This window comes from Fundulus heteroclitus, chromosome 20 (assembly GCF_011125445.2).
Source record: "Fundulus heteroclitus isolate FHET01 chromosome 20, MU-UCD_Fhet_4.1, whole genome shotgun sequence".
Taxonomy (NCBI): Eukaryota; Metazoa; Chordata; class Actinopteri; order Cyprinodontiformes; family Fundulidae; genus Fundulus; species Fundulus heteroclitus.
In genome coordinates, this window is record NC_046380.1 from 27,953,743 (window position 1) to 27,972,817 (window position 19,075).

A 19,075-nucleotide genomic window follows, 5' to 3' on the forward strand; every position below is an offset into this window, starting at 1 on the left:
GGTAGGAAAAGGTGCACCAGCAGCAGGAAAAACTGCAGCCATGAGAAGATGGTCAAGCAAAATCTAATCAAGAAGGGGAGCTTCGCTAGGAGTGGACTGAGGCTGGAGTCGTGTCATCTGGAGCTACTACTCACAGGAGGAGCCCAGCACAATGGGCTACAAGTGTCTTGAAAGTGAACTCTACATTTACTTTGGAAATCAGGGTCTCCTAGTCTGGAGAAACACTGGGGAGGCACAGAATCCTGCAGACCGTTTCACTTCCTGAAATGACTGCCAAGAAATACAGTACTTTTTTGCAATTTTCCAATTTTATGAGATGTACCTGTAAGCTCTAGGTTCTGCAAATGTAGGAGTTATATTATGCAAAGCTATAGAAGAGGTGAGCTGACCAGCACCTAAGGAAGGATTGAAACATCAGTTTGAATATAAATGAAATGTATTTAAGATAGAGGTCATTTTTCGCTTTGCTTATATTAGCAACATTTTTGCAAGTCGGTCTAAAAAGAAGATCTCACAACGGAAAAAACAAGAGGAGACTAATAAACTCTTTTGTCTCGTCCCTTTTCCTGCAGACTGCTGTGTCCACCTTATCCTGGCCTGCCTCTTCTGTGAGTTCCTCACCCTGTGCAACATTGTGCTTGACTGTGCCACCTGTGGCTCCTGTGCCGGGGACGATTCCTGTTTCTGCTGCTGCTGCGCATCGGAGGAGTGCGGTGACTGTGACCTGCCCTGTGACATGGACTGTGGCATCATCGACGCCTGCTGTGAGTCCGCAGACTGCTTAGAGATCTGCATGGAGTGCTGCAGTCTTTGCTTCTCGTCCTGATGTATCACGCCACACCACCGAACGGGGCACGGTAGAGGTTCGCTGTGCAAGGTTAGCCAGGCCCAGGAACAACCGAGACCAGAAGCAGCGCTTACACCTGGTCTGTGTCCCCCCGAGCATCTGGATTGATAAAAGATCAGCGGGTGTAACTATCTCTGGAAAACATCCTACGCAATCTACGCAAACTGTGACCTAATTATTTCCTTTATTGATCACACAACCTCCTTGCTTTGTCTGAGCTATTGACTGCTCGCCTCTCACTTGGCTGTGCAGTGCGGAGAGAATCCCAGCACTGATATGTGAGTGCAGCCCGAGCCTCTGGACCTTCCCTGCACTAGCTTTTATTACAATGGAACCCCCAGTGCCGTTTGAATTACTGGAGTTCTTCAAGCATGAAAAGTGACCTCTAAAGGCAAATGAGGAAATGGCTCCATTTGAGCAGATTTTAGTGTTTCTGCAGATAAGAGCAATGGAATAATGGGGAACTGGAAGCTCAGATCTCAGTAGAAGCGTGGTCTGTCCTCCTGTCCTTGGCAAGGGTAAAGTCTTGCAGTTTGATTGGTTGCTCTGGCCTTTCTCATAAAAAAAAAAACTGTTAAAAGGGAGATGTCCAATCCTCTGCTATTTTTGTTCTTGTTGCACAAAAGAAAACAGAACACAGTAATCTTGTTCTTGTTGTAAAGTGACATAGAAATCTCTGATGGTATTATGCCTCTTTCCTTACCTGACCTGATCAGAAAAGATGCTCCGTATACCAGCCAGGATATGGGATCTAAGTGGGTATTTTCACAAATGGACATAAATGAACAAATTGTTGACATGATCTGCGAACAACACATTTTTCTCTTCTAACATGTGAATGGGGAGCATTCTTATGCTAAGATCTCTCCCAACTTAACATTTGAAACTTTGTTTACTTTTACCTTTTGCCGAAGGACTTTTTTTCAGTGAATGCTAGCTCATCCGGTGAGTCATCTTCTTTTTAATACATTTCATTTTTCTATCATTCCTTCCGTGTGGAGAAATAAATGGCCTTGGATCAGCTTAAGGCCTGAATTTTCAAGTAGGTTCCTCGCCTTCACCAAATCTCCATTAATCCTTGTTTTGTAGATTTTAGTTAAGATATTTGCATTTTTCATCTAATGTAAAGGAAAAAAAAAAATCACATTTCTGCGTTATCGGTTTTAAGCTGGGCTCTCTGTTAAGCAGACCTAGCTCTGCATCTAATTTAATTCCTCTAGTGAAAATCCTTAGGAAATTATGCTAAGTTAGATCCATACGCTTATAGCATGAATGGTACTGTCTTGATAAAAGCCGTGCACAGTCATGTGCCGCCGCGCCTACACTCTTTTCAAACCAATACCTCTTAAGATCTCACATAGATCAGTTGTGCATTTTAAAGTGACTTGATAGAAATCTATTTTTTTTCTTCCTCTGGTTAAATACTGTTAGAGAAATCCTTTGCTCTTTTGGGACTTTAGTTTTCAGGTCTTTAATTACTTGTACATAGAGGGGCTAAGGTGCGACACTAATGTGTTTGATAAGGCCCTATTTTATGGGCCGAAATCTCATACTGATAAAGACACACTATTGTTGTATTCAACTTGATTGCATCATGGAAGCAATGCATTTTTGCTGCTTTATTTTCATATAATCCAAGGAGTTTAAGTAATGCAACTTGAGACGATGAATCAAACTGGATGTGTATCCCCTGAAACTCAATTTAAAGCCTGGAGTACCCTGGAAACATTGGGATGTTTAGGATGATTGTGAAGGATAGAACAGATCATGCAGAATGATGACATGTACAGAAATCGTAGCCATGTTAGGTGTATTTACAAGACATTTCAAAGCACAAATTCTAATTATGGTGCATCATATAGAGAACTGTTCTCTGTCACCAGACCAGGAGAGCAGTATGATAAATATCTCTGCTGTGTGCAAATCATCTCATATGCATATGTAAATTAAGCAAGAAACACTAACAACTTAACAGATCGTTAATGTTGGAAAATGGGGTAAATAAGATAAAAACGGGAGGCTAGCCACAAATTAAACAACACAAAATAAAAAGTGTTAAATGGGGCTAATTCAGGGAATGAATCTACAGTTAAATCTATAGTTAACCCGGGTTGCATGTTGAAGCAATGATGATACACAAATATGTTGGTGATGAGGAGACACTATAGGCAGACATTAAAAAAGCAGAGATTCCAACATCCTGACATGAGAATTAAAATATTAGATCACGAATAATAAAACAATACATAAATAGAAACAGACAGATCAGAAATATCCATAGCCTATGAACTTTTTCATATTTTGTTATAATACAACTGTAAATAATTATGGATCGCATTGGGATTTTATTTTACAGAATACCACAACATAGCATGTAATAGTGGAGTAGAAGGAAAATTCTGCAAGTTTGAAAAAAATATATAGAAATTAACATCTGGAAAGTATTGCATACATTTGTTTTCATGATATGGAAAAAAGACCCAAGGAATACAGCAAAGAGCTTTGAGATGAAGTTCTGGAGATGTTTAAAGCAGGGCTATGTTCTAAAACAATACAGAGTTCAATCCATCCTCTGAACATGAAAAGAGTGTGGCAACCTAAATCTGTTTACAGGAGTATTAGTCATGCACTCCACAAGTCTGACCCTTATCGAAGAGTGGCTAAACCTTGTGGACAACGGTTTAATCCATCATGGGAAAATTGAAAGACAGTCCACTTAACCTCACAGACCTGGTTGTCAGAACAGTAATCAGAGAAGCAGCCAAAAGGCCCATGATAATTCTGGAGAATTTGCAGAGATCCATAACTGATGTTTTGGTACTTGGGTTCAGTTGGTCGTGCACTTTACAAATCTGACTTTTATGGGAGACTGGCTAGAAGAGCACTATTGGAAGAAGGTGATCTGATCAGGTAAGACTAACGCCAGACTCACACTGAATATGGTTCAGGTGGTGCAAAGTACCCAAATCATTAAAATCAGTTTGTGCACTCACATCAGCCCTGGTGCAGGTCCGGATACTGAGGCCGTGCTGCTCTGCAAAAAAATTACGCAAGAAGGAAGTTTGGCCAGACACAGCAGCAGCCCCCCGGATCAAGCACCCGAATTTCATAAGCCAAACAGGAAAAGTCGGGCGACAGGAGAGAGTTCCAGTGAATTTCAGAATTAAATCACCCCACCAAATTACGCTTGACTAATGTAATCAAAATGGCAACACAGAAACATGAGGAAACAGACGGGGTATTGAAGGATGAAATAGGTTATTTATGTGCACGGATAATGAGTTTTGCCCTGAAAAAGGAAAACAATAGCTGTTTTTTTATATAATTTATGAGGGATAGCAAAAGAAAGGACCACATGAACGTCTGTTCTTGCGAGCTCCGTTTCTGCAGCCGGGATCTGCCGGGGGTTTGCAGAGAAGCCGCACTTGATCAGGACTGTAACCTGCACCGTAGTCAGTGTGAGCCCAGATTTAAATGATACTTTTAGGGAACATGCAAAACTCAGAGTATAGTGGAAAGCTAGTACTACAGCTCATCTTTGATTCACCATTCACAGCTGATCAAAAAGTTAAGCTTCACAAACTGATATTACGCAAACAAAAGTATTAGTTTCACTACCGTTAAACTAATGATAAATAAGGAAATTTAAGGAACCTAATGCTAATCACTAACCGAAGGCTGTCAGTCTGTGTCTTTTTGACAAAAGTTGCTAAATGCACACACAGCGCATGATGAATGTGTGCAGCGCTGCATGTTTGACGGGATCATTGCTTTCAGGATAAAGGACTTAAATTTTAACTTTTACACGGTGGAAGCTTTTGAGAAGAATATTCTCTGCCTCTGTGCCCATGCAGCAGCGTCTAAAAAGAAACGGTGTGAGTGTGGGCAGCCATTATTGCCAGTTCTTGTGAGGAAACAAGCAACCAGCTCTATTAGCTCTACCTTGTAAAAAAAAGTATAAACGAACAAGCCCAAAGTTGCTTAGAATAAATGGATGTGGCAACACTGCTGGAAGCCTGGAACACAGTGTAAGCATTTCTCGAGGTCCCTTCTCCCCTCTGTCATTAGATTCTTTAACAAACGTGCAAAAAATATTGACTTTTTGGGCCACTTATTGTAGTAACATCAATAATATCAGTATTGTTATATTTAATGTGTCGGCAACAAACCCAGAAAGCTCGGTTATACTACTAATTAAATGCGACCGCCATCAAACCCCAAAGCAACTTGCATGCTGATATACCAGAAGAAGATGTCACATAGCAGCGGATACCGGTGTCTCTGTGTTATTATTAGGAAGTTGTTGAGAAATGGAACAGACAACAAGACCACATCATAACATGAGGAAGAAATGTTAATGCCCCAATTATCTGTTTGCGGCTTAGCGCAAATGCCCAGCACTGCAGCTGTGAAACACTAGTTGCAACATCATGTTTAGGGAAGCTGGTAATAGAGGGTGAGAAGATAGATTGAGGTTAACTGCAGTACTAGGGCATTGTAGAGGATTTGGGAACTTGTGGAAAGTCTTGCAGCTGATGCTGTAAAAAAAAAAAAGGTGGTTCTCTAATGTATTAGCTTGGTGGTAGCGGACAGGATGGGAATTGCAATTAGGCGCTAGCTTTTGTTGGTCTGTCATATACAATCTAATGAAATACTTTGATGTCTGAAAAAAATGTGAAATGTTAAGTTAGTATGAAAATATTTGCAAGGTATGCAAATGGCATCAGAGTTATGAGTGCTGTTAATTCTGAGGTTGATAACATTCCCGGAGTTGCACCTACCTTGTAGAGAAGGTGCTAAATTTCTATAATATATTAGGAACGTGCTATAAAACTTGTCTATCAATGATACATCTGAGTATTACAGTGTAAAAATAAATCATATCAAAAAATTTTCTCTTAAAGTTAAGAGAAAAACAATGGAAAAATTTTTTTATCTTGTCTATATTTTTGTTTTCAACGCTTGTGAGGAAGACACTTTTTACTTGGTCTGGTGAGAGAGAACACGTCTATCCATCTAAATTCTAATGATGAATTCAGAACAAGGTGTCATGCCACCTCCAAACATACTCCCTGTATAAAGTCCATTGTAAAGTTACTGGAATAGAACAAGTCTAGTTTCACCAATGCCCATGTTCAGTATTATGAGTATTTTTTGTAAAAAATATTTTCTTTTATGGGTTCATTATGTGATTATGCAATAAAAGTTGGATATTGACTCAAAGGGCTGGCTGCTTCTGCTCTAAATCAGAAAGTTATTTTTGCCCATCTTGAGTTTTTCTCTAGACTGTATACTTCATTATAACGTCATTTTGTTTACATGACTCTGATTTAATGTCAGTTTGAATTGCTGTCCTGGAAGTTGTATTAGGGTATCTTTGTTTAATTCTGAATAAACAATGTGAACTTAACGTGTCTTTCATCCTTTATTATGTACTCACGCACGCACTGTCATTTTCTAAGTGCTTTTAATAAAAAAAAAATTTAAAAAAGGGGGGATTTTACTTTAGTTTGCTTAATTCTGGTACCGCCTATTACACACTATGTATTTGTCACACGTCAGACAGCATAATATGTCCTCACCACCTCTCCTCTTTCATATCTTCTTGTGAGCATTTACTGTGTGTTTTACTGCATCAAATCCCCACATCTACCCACTGTCTGTAGTCTGCTATGTGCCATCCACAGGCGGAGAGACACTGGCCACCCTCTGTTTCATTCAGGCCGTGGGCAGAGTTCACTTCTTAGAGGCTTGGAGTTTGGCCCCGGGGCGAGTGCCTATAGAGAGGGCCGGCTACTGCTTCTAACATGTGTTAGGGGAGGACAGAGAGGAGAGAAATGTGTATTTTGAAAGCGATTCAAATGAGTCGGGTCAGACAGAGAGGCAACTGAAACTGCTCAGTGGGAGCAGTGACACCGAGGACATCTCTGGACATCTGCAACTGTTTTGCAGAAACCCATTCTGCAGTCAGCCCTCATTTCCTTTTCCAACAACACACACACACACACACACACACACACACACACGCACGCACGCACACGAAAACACATACACAAGCTGAACAAATCAAAAATGATTCACTGCTTTTGCACATTTCACATGCACAAAGCAGACACAGGGGACAAGTGGCTATTGAATATTAACCATGAAATTACAAAGACTGCATTCTAATGGAGGTGATGAGGTCAGAAGCTGGGATGGAAATCATAAATTAATACCCCTGACATGACAAGCCACTCGCCCTTGGCTCCCGCCAAACCTCCCTCCACCGAAGTCAGAGAGACACCTAAAGAAGGAAATACTCGATTTATTATTAATAGCAGGTCAAAGGATTGCCACAACAGAGAGGGGGACTCATACAATATGCCTGATACTTTTCTGATGTGATTATTGTATGCAGCCACAACCATGTAACCTTCAAGTGCGGCAACATCTGTAGAGGTTAATATTCAATGTTATTATGGGTTCTTTTTTTTTTCTTTTTTTTTTTACAGTCAGCTATTGTGTTTCTTTTGAAATCTATCAATGCCTACCTTTCCCGTGTGCAATGCTCAGGCAATATATTTTATGGTTGTTCAGATGAACAATGCAAGAGCAAGACATGTATTGTTTGGCTGCGGATGGCCTTAAGTTGACATGAACAGACTAAGAAGAGAAAACTAAAATAAAATGTAAAAATTAACAACAATTCTGCCTCTTGGAACACATTTTTTCACATCTGAATAATAGGAATTAAAATACAGAGCCTTGTAAAATTATTCTTACCCCTTGAACTCCTGTGTATTTTAATGGGAACGTATAGTTGTGCATAACTCTAACGTGGAAGATAAATGATCCATGGCTTTTAGAGATCTTAAAAGTGTGGTGTGAGATTTCCATCCACCACCCACTACCAGCTTCATCCATCTACGGTGTGAAATGTTCACATATTCCTTTCCGCAAAACAGCTCAAACTCATACAATAGGATGGTGAATGTTGATTTTCAAATCTTGCCACTTATTCTCAGTTACATTAAGGTCTGGACTTTGACTGGGCCATTCTAAAAGTGATACGATTTGATCTAAACCACTTAGTTGCAGCTCTGTCTTTAGGTTTAAGGTCGTTGCCTAGACCTCCATCCGGTTTGAAATCGCATGCACCCTCAGATATATTTTGCTGTATCTAACTGCGTCCTTATTTCTATTAACACTGACCTTCTTTTATGTTCACACACCATGATGCTCCCACCACCATGTGGGCATGACTAGTTTTGGTCCTCGTGTAGAGTTTGCGGGTTGGCCAGAGCTCCTTCTTCCACATTGTGGTTTATCTTCTGCATGGCTTGTGGTAAACATGATTTTCTTTATGGCTTCCTTTCAACCATAGCTTTTTCACCCATAAAGACATGGTTTGTGGAGTGTACACTTGTTATCTAATCCCACTGGAGCAGTGGACCTTAGTGAGCCTCTGATTAGTGCTCTCCTTGCCAAGCATCTCAGTTTAAGTGGGCGGCCAAGTCTTCAATGGTTTCCTTTCCCTGGATGGATTGAACAGTACTTTGTGAGACGTTAAACATGTTGTCCACAGCTTTATCCCTGACCGACCTGCTGTGCCACTCTTTCTTCATGATGCTGTTTGTTCGCAAACCTCCCAAGCCTTGTCAAAACAGCTGTATTTATACTGAGATTAAATCACGCACACATGGACTCTGTTTACCAATTAGTTGACTTAAAGAAAGCTGATGGTGGCACAGAATCTTATTTTGGGGTACCAGTAGAGAACGGTGGCTAAACATAAATGCAAATTGCACTTTTCGGTTCTTATTTGTTATTAAAAAAATGAGAAGCCCGATAAAATGTTCCTTCCACTTCTTTGTTTACCACTTGGTGTTTTTGCACCGCTGTGTGTCGGTCTATATTATAAAATTTCAATAAAATGTAAAGACATCTGCGGTTGTGTGCTCATGTACATCACATTTTAATCATCTGTCTTTGCTTATTATTTGGAGCAGTATAAACAGATTGCTTAATTTCTTCCTCGCAAGTGATAGGAGGTCTTGTTGTTTACTGTGCAACAGACCGAGCCGGAGCTTTGTAAGAACTCACAACATAACCATAAAGAAATGTATTGAGCTAGAAATTGGAGCACATTTTTCTTACGTATAGGACACTTAATTGTTTTAAAAAAGCTGAAAAAGAAACATGTTTTTCATTTAAATTTTGTGATTAATTATTTCACATTGATTATGTGAAATAATTACTTTTTCCCTACTGATAGTATTTCTAAAGATAGAACGTTTATGTGTGATGAAACTTGTTATAATGTATTGTACTATATGTTGAGTTTTTAGTAATAGAAAAATAAAAGCAAATTGGCCAAACTGACTGTTTGCTTGAATTAAATTGAGCGTTATGTTTGTTAAATCTAATTTAGTGTAAGATCTTTTTTCCTAGCAGTATTGTTAGTGACATGTGTTGATGGAGCTTTCTAATGGCCACATTAATGCGCAGATGACTGTTGCTGCAAACGGGTCGGACAGCCGAAGACTATCGATCAAACCTAAAACAATGCTTCAACGGGCGTAGTCACATAGTATGACTTTGTAAATTTCCACGCCAGGAGCTTTCTCTCTGTTTGCGTAAAAAGTTGTTTTGATTAAATTATTGTCCCCTGTTGGTCTTATTATATTTTATTTCTCTGTTTTACACTTTGTTTTGCTGTATTTGTTAATAAATGAAGCATATTTGTGTATATTTGCCTAAACCAGACCTGTGACAGGAAGTACGATATTGTGCATGTGTGCAATGAGTGAACAAGGTGAAACAATGGACCCCACAGACATATATATGACATTATAATGATGTTATGATGAATAAGTAAAATCATAAGTATATGTTCCTTCTTACCTGTGAGAGATAATGCCAGTAGATCTGGTTTGTACTGAGCATCAGATGGTACAAGTCCATGCATCACATGAATGAGGCATCTTCTCCGATGTGATAGAGCCGAGTGAGTCAGCAACACCCAGCAGAGGTGTGAAAAGAAAAAGGGTAAGTAAACCTAACCCTGTAGATCTGGTTGTTCTTCAACTACACCCAGCTGTCACTTTACTGCGAGACATTACAGGACGGTCTGCTGGTTCTTAACGATGCGCTCCCATCAGTGGCGGTTCTACACCAAGTTTAGCGGTGGAACCAGAGTTTTTTCATGGGGGCATACAACAAGATTGGGGGAAAAAAAACTAATCAGGTCAATATTTCATCGTTGAATATATTAAGTGAGCCAAAGAGCCGATTGTGGCTCTTGAACTGCAGGTTGCAGACCCCTGATCCTATATTAATCTGTCTGGAGCTAAATGTGAAACAGCTTCAGTTTTAAATTACTGTTAGAGTAAAATTATAAAGGTAAAAAAAAAAATACAATAGGTCCAAGTGATCTATCAGTTTTGGTATCTTTGTCAGCATATATCATCGAAAGAAATTTATTTATTACCATAACTTTAGTACAGCCCCATAACGGGGGCCAGAAACAGTTCAACAGGGACACTGGCCCCTGTCTAGAGCCGCCCCTGGTCCACATCAAACGCGAATGTGATGACCCGAGCGACAGATTTATGTGATATGCCTATGTACAGGTGCGATACAGGAGCGATGTGACGCAAAGCGAGGCAACAGACGTGTTTCTAGCGATGCAGCGACGAAGCTGCATTTAACATGGAAGACAAGCTGATGGTGGCGGTCTGCGGTCGGACCAGGGTTCCAGAAAGGACCAAGCCTGCAAAAAAGTGAGGAGACTGGAGAGGCAGGTAAGTGAAATCATCCTGAGATAGCGCCATTGTACTACTTACTGTATTTCTGGCTTGTCGCCCAGCGTGCAAATTGCTATTTGCACGGTGACGCCAAAGTGGCAACTTTGTCAAAATTGCGTTCACACAACAATGTTTATGTCTGCTGACGCGCCTGACGCAAATTCATTTTCAGGGTCAAAAAGTAACACTATCAGGACGAATGCTTGGTGTGTATTGCTTTATTTGAAGATTAATCTGTTTTTTTCCTGTTTTCATTTTATAGTCAAAATATGTGACTAGGCCCCTTTAATGAAATGGTAGAAGAAGAGCTGATTTTCAGATCCATCATTTACATATTAGCTATACATCTGTAATAATCAAGGACGACAGAAGATGTAGAAGGCAGTTTTAGAAGCTGCTACTGAATTGGGTTTATTCTTTGTATGACACACTTGCATCTTAAATCAAGGCAGTAAAACTGTTCTATTTAAGGGTAGCATGGGCTCCATACTTACACATGCATATATATATATATATATATATATATATATATATATATATATATATATATATATATATATATATATATATATATATCACATGCTGAGAGAGGGTGGGCCCTCTCTGTGTGATATATATGTAAGTGTGTTTTTTTTTGCTTCCTGAACAGACCACCCAGACTGGTGGGGTTTGCCTGATATACAGCATGTCGTGGAGTGTGAGCCAGATCAAATGTAAAACAACAGCTCAGCTAAAACTACCAATGAGAGATCGCTCACAGGCATCACTCCATTACAGTTACAGTAACCCTGAACATCAGACAGCCTTCAGGTGTTTTTTGGAGCCAATAAACATTATTGTTAGTTTAGACTACACAGGGACTGATCAATAATAAAAAAATGACAACAATCAAAAACACATAAATAATAATAATAATAATAATAATAATAATAATAATAATAATAATAATAATAATAATAATAATAATAGCAATATTCTTTATCTCCAAATCGTTCTCTCTATCAGGCACATTTGTGAGACTGAGCTTAAGAGAAGAAGATAGTGTTATACATTGCAGTTCTACTGGGCCTTACAAGAATCTTCATACCTCTTGTAAATTCAAACTGAAGACTAACCCTGGTCACACCTGCATCCACTGATTGCCTCAACATGTGTCCGTGCACGAGCCAGTCTGCGAGTCCTCCTCAAGTCCTCATCCTATCATCCCACAAGGCTCTCCATTCGTGGACTCTCCTGCTCTTCTTCTGAGCTTCGACCCTCCTCCACCCCGTGTCCCCCTTCGCGCTTGCAGGCTCCAGCTGGCTCCTTCTCTCCTCTGGCCTCATCACCAGTCACCTCGGGGGGGAAGACTTCTCTAATCTTAAAATGAACATCCAAACTCAGACATTCGCAGCTTTCACGTCTTCTGCCGGGTTCCAAGTGCCAAAGATCTTTTTTGATTTATGTCTATGAATCTCTCTTACTGCCTCTTTTGTTTGTGTGAGTCGGGAGGAAGTCCAGGGGAAGACCCCAGGATACGCTGGAGGGACTATGTCTCCCAGCTGGCCTGGGAACGCCTTGGGGTTCCCCCGGAGGAGCTGGCCCAAGTGGCTGAGGAGAGGGACGTCTGGGCCTCCCTACTGAAGCTGCTACCGCCACGACCCGACCCCGGATAAGCGGAAGAAGATGGATGGATGGATGGATGGATGGATGGATGGATGGATGGATGGATGGATGGATGGATGGATGGATGGATGGATGGATGGATGGATGGATGGATGGACAGACAGACAATAATTGTAGAATCCCCTTTTAATCCCATATTTTCATATTACCCGACCCCGGATAAGCGGAAGAAGACGGACGGACGGATTTTCATATTATAAATTGACCAGAGCTCCATGAAATATTCAGAGATATGACATTTGTTTTACTGCTGTTGGTTCACTGATATTATCTAGCAAATCTCTGAGGTCTGTATATGTAGTGACAACTGATTACACACACATAGAGTCTAGTTCTCAACTAGGTGACATCTGAAGGCAATTGCTTTTATTTATATATATATATATATATATATATATATATATATATATATATATATATATATAGTAAAAACGTAGTATACTGTGAGTTAATTAAGCTTTTGCAAACAAGTTCCAGCAAAAGAAAAAAGCTTTTTTATCCATAACAATGGACTTAGTTTGGTGATCGAGGGAAAGTGAATATCCAAAGGGAACAGAATCGCTCTGAGAAGCATTAAGTAATACGTTTTTCTGATCCCAAGATACATACTGATTCTTAAACCGAAAGATTTCTGAGGTTATTAAAATGCTAAACATAAGACAAGTCCACAGTGACAAATCAACAACATTTGAGGCTCAATAGTCTTCTTCAGTACTAAAGCACACAGTGTTCATCGGATGCCAATCACACATTCTCCTCTGTGGTGTTTTACAACAAGTTGAGCCGAACCAAAATCATGGCAGGCAGAGAAGCTTGGATCAGCAACAAAAATGTGTGTGTACTGTATCGAGTTACTGCCACTACAGGACTACTGAGGGAACCACAAGTCAGTCAGCTCCCATGGAATATATGCTCACACACACACAAAGCTGGCAGGAAGAAGACATTAGTTTCTGTTTCACCCTGAGCAGCAAGAGGGGGAGGAACTCTGGTTGGGAAGAGATTACCATTATCAAGCTCTGTGCGCTGAAACGGACCAGACCATCTAATTTGTGCTTTGACTTTAGTTAGTGGAAAAGTCAGGACAAGGAAAAGCCTTCAAAAAACAAATAAAGGGGGATGAACTGAACCAAAAGGAGGACTGGTGCTAAATGTGTCCTTTTTTTTTTTTTTTTTTAAACAGCACGTGTAATGCTCTTGTTGCAAATATCCCTGCCCAGTTCAGTGGCAAACCCGCCACCTTATTTCCTCTCTGCGCTGCTGAACAGTGACCATATATCTTCTTTATGAGACTGTGACAGATTGATTAATCTAGTGAGCTGGACCCCTCTGCTGGGAGAGCAGCCCTTAGATAATGAATCACTGATGAATTACATGAAAGATTTTGCTCCAAGACAAAATGTAAAGGCATTTGCTTGCATGACTATGTATACCTGCAGTGCAGCTGAAATATCTCGCTCACTCCGTTGTGCCAATCTGGGCACAGTTTCTTTTTTTCCTCAAGATGTTTAACTGCGAATTCAAGCAGGTGGGTTTTATGAAAGATTAAGCTACACTCAGACTAATGTGTCTACAGCAGCGGTCAGCAGAACTCATCGACATGGATGTGTTTGGGCGTTTAAAGATGCATTTGCACCAGTAATTTATTTTTTGGTGATTAGAATTATAATATGTCTTAGAACCTCCATGAATTTTACAAACAACTGGGTCTGCAAGTTTAAATTAAATGCAAATTTTCTCCTAACCCCATGCGCATTTATGGTTAATTGTCTGCCTTTTTTCAAGTTGCTGAGAAACTGCACGCTTTTTATAGCCATGATCAATTTCCTGACCCAGCTCTGGGTAGACGTTTAAACCAAACAGATAAATAAATAAAATTCCACACGGATTAAAAAAACAAAAACGACTCGGGTTTGTTTCAAACACGACTTTCACAGCAACTCTCCCTCCGTTTGAAGAGAAGTTGAAAGCCAATGCAAAAAGAAGGTACGGATGATTAAAACGCTCTCTTCGCCCAAGCCGTTTTTTTTTTTAATTCGGCCGGAACTGAAAAAAGAAGCGAACAATAAAACGGGAGAAATTGAAAGATGGGAGTGATATACAGCAAGTCCAAACTGAATGCATAATGGCTGTCATGTTAGCAAACACACACTCATGCACACATGCACACATACATTAGCTCCATCACAGCTCTGGCATTCCTCCCTCCCTCTGAGAGCAAAGCTCCTGTTTCAGACAGGGGAGGTGCACTTGGAGCAGACATCGCCACTTAAGAGTTGGCTTTCATCTGTGTGGGTGGGAGATGCCAGATACTCAGTGCTGGCACTAACACAATAAGGACTGCATAAATGCTGGCTCTCAGTTAGCACAAAGTATTCCTCGTGTTTGGCAGCTACTTAGAGTCTTGTGTTTTTGGAATAATGACCTACCCATGGTCTTATGAAAACAACAAAACTCTTGTAGCTGACATTGTAAGTTATTGAAAACATGGATGAAGAAGCAGCGGTTATTCTCTCAACCAGTTTTCACATTCATCCAGATAGTAATACGGTTGTTTCAAGGGGAAATAAGAACTAATTGATTTGTATGATTTCACCCTTCGGTTAGAACATGAGTTTAAAAATTCTCAAATTACATTTCTTCGAGAGAAACAGCGGCGCAACATTTTGAGTGTGTGAGTTAACACAATGCCATGAAGGGTATGACTCCTGCAGTGGTCCGAAATATACATCATTCTGGGAAGGGATTATTAACGCAGAAAATCATGAAAGAAACAAACAAAAAACAACGATACTGACTGTCAAGTACAGTAGTGGAGGGGGATTAAGTTGGGCTCACTTTGCAGTCACAGGATAAAAGGCGTCTTTTGTAGAAACTGCCAAATCACATATTAATAACCTTTTCACTCTTCCCTCCCTATCTTGTCACGGTGTATGTAACCTGTGTTCTTCCTTCACATAAGCTTGTATTTAGTATATTTAAAGACCTGGGGTCCGTTCTTCGTACGTTGCTTAAAACATCCGAGATCAAATGAGACATCCAAGATGATTTCATCCGGCTAATCATTATCCGGCTAATTGGGTTCTTCCAACACACCTGTTGTTTACGATTAGTATGGCTGGATTGAGTTATCTGAGACAACTGCGCGTCATGCGTTTGTTTAAAAGGGGAAATGTATCGATAGTAGAAACAATGATCAGCAACGCTGCTATTCCCTGTTCAGCATGGCCAAAGAACGCCCACAGTTTTTCTCCCAAGCAGAACAAGAGCTTTTAATGGAAGGTTATGCTGAAATTGAGTCATTAATTAAAACACCTAAAAATCAGTTAAAGCCAGGAGAGAGGGCTGGCAAAAAGTAGAAAACAAATTAATGTGTAAATACTGTCCATGGTAGATGTTTCTATCACTTTCTACAGTATGTATTTGTGCATTTTAATAATTTCCTATTTACTTTGTTCTTTTATATCAGAGCCTCCACAGGACCCACTAGAACATGGGGACAAGTAAAAGTGAAATACAAGAATATTCTACAAAATGGTAGCCTTTAATTATTATACTTTATTTTAAAAAGGCACTTGTTATGTCAAGAGATCCAAATTTCAGTGTCATTCCTTAGACACTGGAAGTAAAGGACACGTGCAAACTGGGAATTTTAACAAAAAAAAAAATCTTTATCCATAAAAAATGAAAATCTTCCTTTTCCAAGTCATCCACAGTTTACATATAAAACTGTATTGCTCCGTGTCTAGATAATCTATCCATAGTTTTTTCTAATACAATATACGGCTCGACAGGAAGCAAGCCTTTCAAAGTAAAACTAAACTTCACAATAAAATGGCCCGAACAAATCTTCTTACTGAATAGGATAAAAATAAAAAGCAAACCATCATACAAATAACTTAAATATTTTAGATTTATGGCTCCAACATCACGTTTTCCTCTTTAAAAGCCACTGTTAAATGATGTGTTTGTCTGTTTATAACAGCCACCAAGAAAAATCTCTCTACAATTACACTGTCGCACTGCTCTAAAGGATCCTGTATATTGCGCAATACGCGATTAATTCGAAAAACTCTGCAAATTATACTTGCATCTTCCGCAACAGGTTGCAGTCGTAAAAATGGACATGGCTACGGCAGACTTCCCTATCTCCTCCGCTTATAAAACTGCGATCTAATCCTGTTTACATGAAATAAGCCTGCTCTCTAGCAGGCTTAAGCTGGCGCACATGTTGCTATTACAACAAGTGCAGGATGTCTTTCGAAGAACCAAACGATCCAAGATCATGCCAAATCGTCAACAATGAAATCCTGCTAACTGAGTTAGCGACGTACGAGGAACGGACCCCTGGTTATGTTTTAGTTCAGTTTAGATACACGCGTCTAATTCATGTAGAATTTAATGGAATGACCCATAAAAAGGATAAATGAAAATCACTTTGCCAAGGTAAGAACTACAGGGGCTTTGTGTACCACTTTGCGTTGGTCTTTCACATAGGGTGACCAGACGTCCCCGATTTCCGGGGACTGTCTCCGTTTTGAACCACCTGCCCCCGGCTACAGCTGTCCCCGGAAATGTCCCCGATTTTACCGAGGGGGAAAATGTGTTACGGTAGCTGGTTGCGCTGCGCACACCACTAGATGGCGGTAATGATCCTTTTGGATGTCAGATGCCATTAAAACAAAGAGGTAGAGGAAGAAGAAGAAGAAAAGGAAGAAGAGCGCACCACTTTTAAAACAGATGAAGAAGAACAGGGGGAGCTGCCCTGTGTCATGGTACATATTTGGATCGGGCTGATCCTGTGATAAATGTTTGGTTTTTGTCCAGGTTAAAAATTATCAATAAAAAGTAAGACAAGACCACGAGTTGCTGCTCACATCAGTAAAAGACACTTGGATAAAATGTAACAGAATAATTGAAAACTCCTTGTAAGGCGCTAATCTAGTACACTGGTTCTCCAGGGATCAACAAGAGTTCTTCTTAAGATGTTTTAGAACTGATTGGTGACCTTTAGTTTATATTTCAGATAGTTAGTTATAAGTAGAGTTATTACTAGTTGTTTTGCTGATTTATGAGCATAGACTTCCAGTCTTAGGTTTAGCTTTTCTACTGCTCACTTTGGATATATGAAAGCTCCTCATGAAAAAATAGGAGTCAGTAACAGGAGAACTGAATGAAACAAGATCTACATGATCTGAGAACGATGGAGGAAGAGATAACCACCTGTTTAATGTCCATTTATTATGTTGTTTTTGCTTGTAGCTCCAAATATTGTGGTAAATAGATTTGTAGTGTTTAATCAGATGATATAATAATAAAAATAACAATAATTGGAAGTTTTCACGTTGTACATTCTAATGTTTTTGGAACTGATTTTAATTATATAATGTCTGTTTTAGAATAATGTAAGATTGATACGAGAGGAAGAGGATAGGAAGTCAAAAAGCAGATTAAATGAGAATTGAGGAAAACAGGAACACTGATGGAAAGAACGATTGATAATGGAATTTTTTTTACTTAGAGCATTAATAAAGTTCAAGTGATAAAGCATTGACACGATTTAAGTGATAAAGTAACGTATTGAGTAATGTAGTGTGTGAAGTTTGCTATGTAAAACAGAGTGACTCAGGTTTGAGTTGAGAAGCCCAATGTCTGAGGATATAACCACTTTCTGAGTCTCTGCACTGAACATGAATTTCACTGCACTTCCCTAGCTGTGGCAGAATGAAGAGGCAGATTAGTTGTATTTTTTCTTGTGTTTTAAAAATTTCTGTTCTGCACATAATATATCCTCTCCTCTTATTTTATCCAGACCTCTGGATACCGAGGCTGATGGCTCTTCAGACACAGAAGGCCTTGAAGAAACCAGAGATGATCTCATGTTAGCGACTCACTGACCGGAGTTATCTCACCTTATAGGAGCAAACAGTATACTGGCACATCAACTACTACCATACACATACACATAATGTAGTTATACACACTTTGTGTAAGTTTATACATGCTCATGCTGCACACTGATCCAAGGGGTCTCCAAGTCTGTGCCTTTGTTTCACCTCAAATCACCACAACCCATTTTCTTGTCCCAAACAGGCTCCATGCACAGCTCCACTTCTTCCTGAAGCTCAGCAGCTCCTAATCCAGGTGTGTCTGACTTCAGCAACCAGCCAGACACACCTGGAATAATCAGCTTGTCCAGTGATGAAAGACAGGAAACAAAGGAGCTGCTGAAGTTCAGGCAGTAGTGGAGCTGTGCTTATAGCCCATTATGGAAAGAAATGAATCTGCTTATTTGAGATGCACAGGCCCCTGATGTGGCCAGGTGACAATAAGAAACATGTATCACCCTTTACCTGCGGGCTTGACCACTACTTCTTTTTGATGTTAATGCAGAAAAACCTATTGCTCATAGGTATGTAGACATGAACAGAATAAGTATTTGTTGCACTTTTTTAAAAGGTTGAGGAACTCTGTCTTCACAGAGAGCCACAGTCTAAATGTTTGTATTTACTGGTTTTTCTTTTCCTCATATCACTCTCCCCTTAGGAGGTGGCAGAGCTCTTTGGGCTACACAAAAATGAAAAGCCCTTCTAACCACCTTGGACCCCTCCACTCCCACCCCCATCACTTTGCCTCAACCCAAAGTTCTAGTTTTCTATTAACACTATTTATTAATTGTATTCATCTTATGATATACTTAAAGTGTGGAGAGGATTATTCCTGGCTTTTACACTTGATTTTTGTTGTTTAAATATTAATAAATATGTAAAAATAA

The 19,075-nt window shown here is 39.8% G+C and overlaps 1 protein-coding gene across 1 annotated transcript in view; it reads left to right on the top strand.

The window, feature by feature from the left end:
* The window catches only part of mdfi (MyoD family inhibitor), a 37,144-nt gene extending 32,700 nt beyond the window's left edge, over window positions 1-4,444 (top strand). The window contains exon 5 of the mRNA XM_036152114.1: window positions 573-4,444. Within this exon, the coding sequence (XP_036008007.1) occupies window positions 573-826 (254 nt within the window). The 3' untranslated portion in view covers window positions 827-4,444. The remainder of the gene's footprint in view (window positions 1-572) is intronic.
* Window positions 4,445-19,075: the final 14,631 nt, after the last annotated feature.